At 54.0% G+C, this 9563-nt stretch overlaps 2 protein-coding genes across 6 annotated transcripts in view; both read right to left on the bottom strand.

The window, feature by feature from the left end:
• Positions 1-511: 511 nt before the first annotated feature.
• Hsd3b7 (hydroxy-delta-5-steroid dehydrogenase, 3 beta- and steroid delta-isomerase 7) lies at positions 512-3727 on the bottom strand. Its single transcript, XM_021166851.2, has 7 exons — positions 3622-3727; positions 3093-3264; positions 2712-2867; positions 2386-2494; positions 2215-2314; positions 1930-2092; positions 512-1531 (listed from the first exon to the last, which is right to left on the bottom strand). Exons 2-7 carry the CDS (start codon positions 3256-3258, stop codon positions 1116-1118), a joined length of 1110 nt encoding a protein of 369 aa, XP_021022510.1. The 5' UTR covers positions 3259-3264; positions 3622-3727; the 3' UTR covers positions 512-1115.
• A 483-nt stretch (positions 3728-4210) lies between these two features.
• Positions 4211-9563, bottom strand: part of Setd1a (SET domain containing 1A, histone lysine methyltransferase) — a 25306-nt gene continuing 19953 nt past the window's right edge. For all 5 annotated transcript variants that reach the window (XM_029479133.1, XM_021167371.2, XM_021167370.1 and 2 more), the window contains 6 exons: positions 7568-8629; positions 7021-7193; positions 6830-6940; positions 6545-6664; positions 5108-5245; positions 4211-5026 (listed from right to left, as the gene is read on the bottom strand). In XM_029479133.1, coding sequence (XP_029334993.1) covers positions 4853-5026; positions 5108-5245; positions 6545-6664; positions 6830-6940; positions 7021-7193; positions 7568-8629 — 1778 coding nt within the window. In that variant the 3' untranslated portion in view covers positions 4211-4852. The remainder of the gene's footprint in view (positions 5027-5107; positions 5246-6544; positions 6665-6829; positions 6941-7020; positions 7194-7567; positions 8630-9563) is intronic.

Genomic DNA, 9563 nt, shown 5'->3' with positions numbered 1-9563 from the left:
GTCGGCCCCTAGCTCCCTTCTCCCCCACCTAGCCTCTCCCCACACCCCGCTGTGCAGCTGTGTGCGTTGGTGTGTTTCTGTGTCGCTGGCGTGTCATGTGATGTAGCCATGTTTGCTGACATGAGCCCCTGCCCTTCTCTTTTTCTCCATTGGTTTCTAGAACTCTCTTCCTCCCCTCCCCTGAGGGGACAGGACTCCTGGGGCCAGGCTGGGGGCCTGAGCCTGGTCCCCCTCCTGTTAGCCCTCAGAGTCTTACTTCTCTCTATTGGTGACCAAGTTGCAAATGGATAAAATACAGGAAATTCTGACCCCCTGCCCCAGACCTGCATGTCCTGTCCCCAGTGCCCCTGAACCCCATCCTGGGCCGAGTTGGGCCTGGTGGGACGGCAGAAATAACAACCAATCCAACAGCGGGCTTCCAGTGTGCTCACTTCCTTCTGTCCTCATGTGGGACAGGCGCCGTGGGGAGGGAAGACACTTGGGTGAGTGGGTTGGGTAACAGGTAGACAAGGACTTGGAAAAGGATTTTATTCTAGGCTTGGCCAGATACAGGTTGGCATCCTAGGGGAGGAACCTAACAATATCATAGCTGAATTTGTTAGGAGAGGCAAGACATGGGAAATCATTGATTTCTTCAGATTTCTTTAAAGCAAATTAAAAGATAAATGTCTAAAAGAGATACACTTAAAAAATGGTGTATCTTAATAACCCCTTAAGGAGAGCCAGATGTGGCAGGAGCCAGGTCTGAAAATGGTAGCTGGAGTAAGCAGACCAGCATAAGATCTCTGGAGTCTCTGTTCCTCCCTGCTTGAGAAACTGGAAACAGGAAGAGGTAGTGAGACCATTCAGGAAATCAGTTTTGCCAACTACCTGGCAGGCCTGAGTTGGCACCAAAGACAGGCCTTTCCCCAAACCCTATCCTAGAACTAGGAGACTGGAATATGAACCAGTCTCAGGATCTGTGTAGTTAAGATGTGGCAGGGTCCACATCACGGAATCATGATGTGTAGAGCAGAGTCTTCAGCTTCAAAAGGCAGCCATTTCTCTTCATCCAGATTTGGGGGCTCAGGACCTGGAGTATGTGCCACAGTGGTCTCCAGTTCCTGGCCCTGCCATCACCAAGCTGAACCCTCCATGGTCTGCACCCAGTGAATGGTGCGGGTCCTGCTCTCTTCCCATGAGAAGAGGGGCTTGTAGCCAAAATGCCGCTGTGCCTTGTTGGTACTGACAGTAAAGGTGGTGTTGGCCATAGCCAGCGTGTAGGGATTCAGCAGGGGTGTGTACAGCACCAGTGGGCGGAGCAGCCACTGCAGCAGGGCATTGAGGGCAGCCAGCAGCATTAGCAGCCAGTAGGGCAGCAGTGGGTGGGCGCCTATCAGTCGAAGACCACAGGGACTCAGAAACTCCATGTTGAAGTCCTCGTAGCTTTTATAAGGTGACTTATCATAGCAGAAATACACCTGGCCACCCATGAGTGCTGCCCGCTGCTCCAGCTCCCGGGCCACCAGTATGTGCATCCAAGCAACATTGCCTGCCAGCAGGGAGGGAGGGAGAGAAGCCGGCCTTGGCCCAGTCCCCTATTGAGCCCCGTGTAGATCTTGCCCACACCTCTCTACTGTCTGATTAATCAAAGTTGCCCTTCTCCAAGGCCCTGTAGCCACCAGCCCTCCTGGGCATCCTGAAGCTACTTGGATCCTGTGTAGATGCTACCCCTTTCTCTGGAGAGCTGTCGCTCCTGTTGCTCGTCATAACCTACGCCATGTTCTTATGTCAGCCCTCCCAACTGCTTGGATGCTTTTCCCCCTTTGCAACTCATGCAGAAAATGCCCACATGCCACTGTCTGCCTGAGCTTGCGTGGAGCCAGGTGTACACGCGTGACTCTGCCACCATCAGAGCCAGTCCTCGCACCCTGCTGTCCCTGTCCTTACCAACATAGACCCGACCGTGCTCCACAGAAGCTGGGATGGCCCGAAATAGACGACCTCCGAAGCGCAGTCCCTGGTAGTACATGTCTCTTATGACCTGATGACCTTCACCATAAATGCCAGTGGGTCGAAGGGCACATGTCACCAGGGGTAGCCCTCCATTGACCTGGTGGCAGAGGGGAATTTTGAAGTGCACCCACCCTCTCCACTGTGGGCTGGAGATGGATGCAAAGAAGCCTGGGACTCAGGCTCTGCCCCTGCAGCTCAAGTCCCATCTTTGCAGTGTACCTTCCTTCCATTGGCCTCTAGGACCAGCTTCTCAGCAAGGGCTTTACTGCATGGGTAGGGATGGCTGTGGACTGCCTCATATGGGGTATCTTCATTGCCCCTGGAGAGGGGAGAAAGAAGACTGAGTGCTGGAGGGAAATGGGCTCTAAGATTAAGTGGGGCTGAGCTCACCTGTAGAAGGGGTGGCCCTTGATGTTAGGCCCCACCACTTCCATGCTGCTTGTGTAGACCAGGTACTGAGTGCCAGTCTGCACACAAGCGTCAATCACATTCTGTGTGCCTGCGAAGGAAAGGGACAGATGCAAGCTGTGTCTTCCCGCCTCTCAATCCTTCGCCCCCCGCCCAACCCTCAGTGTCCAAGGAGAACCACATCAGGTCAGGACAGGGTTCGACAGCAGTAAATGGACAAGGTTATCAAAAAGGACAGGCCCTCCCATAAAAGTCACTGGTCAGAGGCAGGCCACACACTAGGGACTAACAGGTAGGTAGCAGCTCACCCTGCACGTTGACTTTGTGGATGGTCTTTGGACTGGCCTTCCCAAACACATCCACCAATCCAGCTGTATGGATGACCACATGAGATCCAGACATGGCTGCTGCCACCTCATGGGCCTGAGTCACATCCCCCTGGATGGCAGTCACCTGCACAGGCCCTGGTGGAGAGACCCGAGGCAGTGTCAGAGGTCAGAGCTGGGGCCTTATCCAGCTGCTGAGTTTGGCCTGTCCACACCCTGGGAGCCACATGAACCAATGACTCACCCGGCCCCTCTGTCTGGTGGAGAACAAACATAGGAATCATCTTTTCCACAAGCTGAGGAATCCCAGTCTGGGAAGGGATGGGGCTTCCCTACCTCCTGCTACTGCCCCACTCCAATCACCTGCTTTCAGCTCCTCCAGCCAAGAACTCAGGTGCAGGTCAAAGACACGCAGCTCCCGGAGCCTGGGCTCCTGTTCCAGCAGCATCCGAACAATATGCTCCCCCAGGAAGCCACAGCCACCTGTGACCAGGTAGACCAGTGTTGGCACCTGTGCGTAGTCTGCCATGCCCAGCTGTGGGAAGAGAATTTAGCTCACTAGAATTGTCTGATAGCACCTGCTCCAACCATGTGTTCTTCACAGAAGGGGTCATTGGGTGGGAGCAGTGTGGGTGGAGAGGCTGAGCAGCAGGGGTGGGTTGCAGTTCTCTGTGCTTGTAGCACTAAGGCTCCCTGCCCTATGACCCTAACTGCTGCTGAGTCACTAGAATTGGATGCAGAATGGGAGGGATTGAAGCGGATGGGGAAAAAAAAAAAACTGACTAGATTACTAAAGGACAGGCAGAGAAAGCAAGGAGTTGAACAGGGTGGTTGGAAGGGCGCAGCAGGCTAAAAGAAAGGCCAGCTGGGCCTCAGTATCAGCTCTGCCTACCTGTAATAAGTCCCAGAGCGCCCAAACTGGCCACTGGAGAAGGTTGTGTCCTGGACTGGTGGACCAGCTAGATGTACATAGGCTTCCTTCCTTCCGCTCGCTCCTCCCTCCTGACCCATTCCAGGAAGGAGACCAGCCTAGCCTCCACCCCTAGGGGCGGGTAAGGGGGTTTGGAGGGAATTTTCTTGCCAGAGTGCCCCCTGGTGGCCAGTCCACTCTTCAGTGGCAGGCAAAGGAGAGAACCTGCCCAATTTGGTAGTGTATGTCAGGATAATGGGGTAGAGAAGGGATGCCCCCATCACTGATGTTTGTCCCTCCTGCTGGGTCTCCCAGTAGGCTGGAGGCCCAGCACCAGCTATGGTTCTGGGAGGGAGAGCAGGGTAAACCTGATCTTGGTATAATTCTGGCTAGCATCCATAGTGAGACAGATATGGCATGTTTGTTGTATCTAGGTGGTTGGTCCAAAGCAGCACTGCGGTCTGCAAGTTGATTTACCCCAAACTCCAAGCCACCCATTTCCCCTCTCCTGCTTCACCCACTGTGGCAACTCGCATCCCAGTCTGCTCTTCCCAAAGATACTGACCAAGCATTTTTGTACAATAAAGTTTAATCACAATTATAAAAATGTGGTGTTGGGTTTCACTATTAACATTATGTACAATCCAGCCCAACAAGAAGGGCCTGCCCCCCACCATCCTGGCCCACTGAGCCAGCGCCCTGAGACACCAGGGTGGGAGGGTGACCCACAGGGTCTGGCAGGAACAGATGAGGCAGGGTTCCAGGCACAGAGTTCCCAGGACTAGGGGCCAAAGGCCCCCCCAGGGGAGAACATGGCCACTGCCCCAGAGACCCCTAAACTGGGGCGGGGTGCACATAGGGCAGAAGGGGAAGTCCCCATTAACATGAAGCAAAGGGCTATGCAGCCCCCAAGAATAGCATCTATACAGGCTGGTACCCCAGGTTTCCACAGGAAACAGCTGCTGGCAGCTACAAAACATTTACAGCTTCTTCTTCGCAAAGAAAAAAAAATTAAGAGGGTGTTTGGGCATGGGGCATAGGGGAGGCAGAAGATGCCTCAAAGGACTGAGGCTCCCTTGTTGGCCTCAGTGCTCCCTATCCCACGTGAAGGTGGGGGCAGTGGGCCCTGCTGAGCCCAATAAGGCTGGGGTGCTGGGAGCTTAGGGCACCAAGGGGGAATAAATAGGGGTGAGGGCACCGGTCTTGCCCCACCTCAGTTGAGGGAGCCACGGCAACTTTCAGTGCCGCACAGACACGGAATCTTGTTGTCTTCCAGTGGGAACTTGTAGTCGTAGGTGATCTCCTCGTCCACACCGATGGGCTGCTTCGAGTAGATCACAATCTTCTTCTGAGACTCAATGGTGATCACCTTAGCATAGCAGTTGGGCTGCAGTGCAGGAGGGGGAGTGTGAGCCACAACCCCACCTCACCCCTGCCCAGCCCAGCCCCGGCCCAGCCCTGAGCGCACCGTGCAGCAGTGGTTGATGAACCTGGCGAGGTTGCCACACTTGGTGGCATCAATGATGGTGTCATGATCCACCCGGAAAAGGTAGCTGCTGCCAATGCCCTCCTGCACGTAGCGCTTCTCCCGCATGTCAGCTACCATCTGTGAGAATAAGACACGCCCTAAGACTTCAGCCACTGCATGGACTAGACTCGCTCCCCTCTGGCCAAGCTACCAGTTCCTGGGCCCATGTTGACTGGGTCGGCATCTGAGTGTACCTGCTCCCACCCATTCTGATCCAAAGTCAGCCAGAAGGGAACTCTGGGGAAACCAGCACTGGCTCTTCTGAGAACCTGTGTGGCCAGAGTGGAGCCCATAGCATGCTGTGGGCCTGGGGCAGCTTCCGAAATGACAGTGGCCATGCCTTGAATTGAATCCTTTCCTAGGACTAGCCTTCGTACACAGGCACCTACTGGGCAGCTGGTGAGAGCAGATGGCAGATGGTCTGTGCCAGGACAAAGGCCTTGTGCTGCAAGGGGCAGCTATTCCCAGGAAATAGGTAATGCCATTGCCACTCTCACTAGGTGACCTCCCCCTTTGCAGAGTTCTAACCACCAGCTCTGCAGTGAGGACTCCTTCCAGGAGTCCCTCTCCAGCCAAGCCTACCTCAGTAAGAAAGTGGGATGCCATTCCTGCATCCCTAGGATCCTGAGCCTCACGTCTGTACTGAACAAATCTTGATCACACCTCTCTCTGTTCCTTCTGCCCAACCACATTCCTAGAAGCTAATGGCGAAGGCCTGAGAAAGGACTCACCACCTTCTTTTCACCCTTCATAGCCTGGCTACCTGGCTGTCAATTACTTTGAACCCACAGGCTAGACTCCTGTCACCTCTGCTGACATTATCTCATCCATACTTTGGACCTGCCATTAAGTCCCACTGAGGCCAGCCCACAGCCAGAGGGAGCTCACTAGCTTCACAACCCCTTGCTTGCGCAGTTTCTAAGCCATTCTCCATCCACAAGGCCACTTTTCCAGGCTCATGTCCCTGTCGCTGGCCCTGACTAGGTTAGGGTTTTGACCTTGTCCTCCTAAGAGAATGCAGTTTCTGAGCCTTTGCACACGCTAATCCAGGAACTAGAGCATATATACATCCTACTGCCCTGGGAATTCATTACCCTTTAGCTTTCAGGCTGAACATCACATCACCGTCTCTGGGAGGCTCTGGGTCCCCACAATACCTATCACCCTCTAGTGTCAAAGACCATCCTTTACTATTGTCCAGTGTTCCCTGAGGGAGAGGCTCTATACAAAGTATCACAATTATAAAAATGTGGCATTGGGTTTCACTATTAACATTATGTACAATCCAGCCCAACTAAAAGGCCACTGAGCCAGAGCCCCGAGACACCAGGGTAGGAGTGTGGCCCACAGGGCCTGGTGTTGGGAGTGGCACCTCACCTGGCGGATGTTCTGGCCAACATATTCAATCACCATCTCATCAGCGGCAATGGGTTCCATGGCAAACAGACCCCACTCATGGATACGGCTCCGGCCAAATCGGAGTTTCTTCTTCCGAAACTAGGGGACACAAGATAGCTTTAACTGCTGGATGCTCCCACAAACTTGCACCTTCCCATCCCTTCCCTTCAGCCCTCTCTGTTCCACAGGATCCCACCAGGGGCAACTCTCCTTGCTGTAGGTTTTTCACTGGGTCTCCTCCCTCTTCCAGTTTCCCCTCCTGACCTTGAGCTGGTTTAGCTTTAGCAGATCACTGTCCATGATGGCTGAGGTGCCAATAGCGCTTAGTAACCGCCGCTGCTCTGACCGTCGCTCAGAAAGCACCCGATTAGTCCCCTGTGAGCAAGACAAGGAGGTGGCATGTGAAGTACAGGAAGGAGGCAGCAAACTAGGGAGGGCTCAGAACATGGCTCTACCTGAGTGTCTCCACCTTCCAGCTGCCGGGCCGAGACAGGGCACACATCCAAGTATTTATCTTTCTCCTTCTTGCTGATGGGGTAGTAACCTTCGCTGCGTGCAGAGCCTGTCTGATGCTCCCGGGGCCCGTCTTGGGGCCGTCGTTTGCGCTTTGGAGTGCTTAGGTTGGTGAGTGCATGGTATTAAGGAAAAGAACAGATCCCTCATTGGCAAGTCTCTTGGGGCCCACACCTCCTGTCCAACCCAGGCCCTGTCCATAGGGTAGCTTGTCTGATGGTGAGAATACTCAGTAAGGAGATAGACAGGAGAAGGCAAGTCTAGACCTTATCTGCTCTATCAGAAGAGACACAAGGCAGAGAGGAAAGACAGCTGGCAGTTGGAGAACCCCAAGGCTAAGTAAGTCACAGTAATTTAGACAGATAGGAGACCAGTGCAGCCCTAGGAGGGACCTGAGGATAACATTTCTTGCCACACCACTCCAGGGAAGGCCCAGCCCTGTGTCTTACTCTAGGGTTCAAATCAGATGGGCTCTGTGGCTTAGGATATTTGTGTGCTGGACCCAGTGGGTGTCATTAAGCCAGTCAGCACCACTGGTCTGCTGCAGCAGCCGTTCATATGTGAGTCGCAAATAGCTCATGTCTTCTAAGTCAAGGCCTGAGTTCCAAATATCATACAGGATGGTCATCTGCTCAAATTCACTTCTCGGCTCAAAGGAAGGAGGTGGTGGGGGTGGGGGTGGGAGTGGTGGCCTTCTTCTTCGAGTGTGGGAGCGGAGGCTACGCCTCCTGATTGCCCCTTCCTCATCACTGCTGCTGCTGCTGCTGCTGCTTTCTGAAGACTCGGACTCCTCCTCTTCATCTTCCTCCTCCTCCTCTCCTTCCTGCTCTGGATGCTGCTGCTGCTGCAGCTGTTGCTTTGGCTCTTCTGCCTCAGCCACCACCACCTCAGGGGCCTCTAAGACTTCATCAGCTGGAGAGCTGAAGAGTGCAGCAAGGGCAGGAGCTGGCTCCAGGGGCCGAGGTGCTGGTGTGGTAGGTGGGGGCTTGATGGCTAGGGCATAGTTGTGTTCCAAGAGGATGTGGCTGAGTAGAGGGCTTGGGCGCTCAGCCTCATCTGAGGTCTCTGTGGCCTCTGAGTCGTCACCAGTGGGTAGGGTAGCCAACCCACGTCGGGCTGGGGTCAGGGCCAGGTCAGCCAGTACTGCCAGGTCTACTTCTGTCCCTGACTCAGTGGCCTCCTCTTCTTCAGTAGAGCGCACACGACCTCCAGCTCGATTCCGACCCCCTCGGGCCACCTCCTCAGGCCAACTCTTGACCAGAGACGCATGGTCCAGGGGGAGGTTACGAATGGTCCGCTCTACGACCCGGGGGACTTTTCGAGAGACTGGACCAGAAGACTTGGCCTGCAGTGGGGCAGCCGTGGAAGGTTCTGGGACTGGTACCTCCTCTGCAGCAGAGAAGGAGACAGTTTTCCGGCGTTTCTTGGGTGGGGGTAGGAGAGGGATAGGAGAAGAGGGGCGCTCATCCAGGCGGGGGGCAGCGTCTGGTGGTCCAGCAGGTGGCTCTGCTGGAGGCTGTGGTACACTAGGAGGTGGTTCTTCAGCAGGGCCTGAGAATGGAAACACATGGGCAAAGACCAGAGGGTTAACCTCATCAGAAAGAACTGTCAGGGTAGGAGATGTGGGCTCAACTCTCCCGGAGCAAGGCAGCCTTACTTTATCAAGTTCTACCCTGTTCTGTCTGAGCTTCCATTTAGAACACTCATGCTTCCATATGCACAAGCCTGCATGTTACACAGGGGCTGATGTCTGCCTCGCTCCTGCTCCTATCACTTTCAGCACTGTCACCTCTGTCAACAGAATGGGCTCTGTACCTGTTCATTATTTCAGCTGACAATGGAGTATGTCCATGTCAGATATGGGAAACTCAGAGCAGACAGATAAGCCCAGAAAGCTGTTGTTCAGACAGCATACCCGACCAAATCAAATGTCTGGTCAAACTCGGGAAAGCAGAGAGGGAAGGGAGCCCATCAAACACGGCGATTCCAGCCTGTTTATAAGACCACTGGCCGAGCGTGGTGGTGCACGCCTTTAATCCCAGCACTCGGGAGGCAGAGGCAGGCAGATTTCTGAGTTCGAAGCCAGCCTGGTCTACAGAGTGATTTCCAAGACAGCCAGGGCTATACAGAGAAACCCTGTCTCGAAAAACCAAAAAACCAAAAAAAAAAAAAAAAAAAAAAAAAAAAAAAAAAAAAAAAAAGCACTGGAAGAGAACATAACCCAGGACCAGACAATTGTAAGCTCAGCTGTAGCAACTGGCTCTACCATTTTCAGAACTAAATGGTAGCCAGCACCATGTCCGGCCAGCTGGGCAGGCAGGGATCAGCTGTGCATACTGCCTCAGGCTGAGTGCTCCTTACTTGGGAGCACTGAAAGGTCCTTCAGTGCATTCCATCCTAGGCTCTGGATGTCATGAGGGTCTTGGACAGTGGCAAACTACATGACTTAGCATCCAACTCAGCTTCCTGGCAGACTTCTCTGTGC

The sequence above is a fragment of the Mus caroli genome, chromosome 7 (genome assembly GCF_900094665.2).
Source record: "Mus caroli chromosome 7, CAROLI_EIJ_v1.1, whole genome shotgun sequence".
Classification (NCBI taxonomy): Eukaryota; Metazoa; Chordata; class Mammalia; order Rodentia; family Muridae; genus Mus; species Mus caroli.
This window is presented reverse-complemented; position numbering and strand designations above follow the sequence as displayed.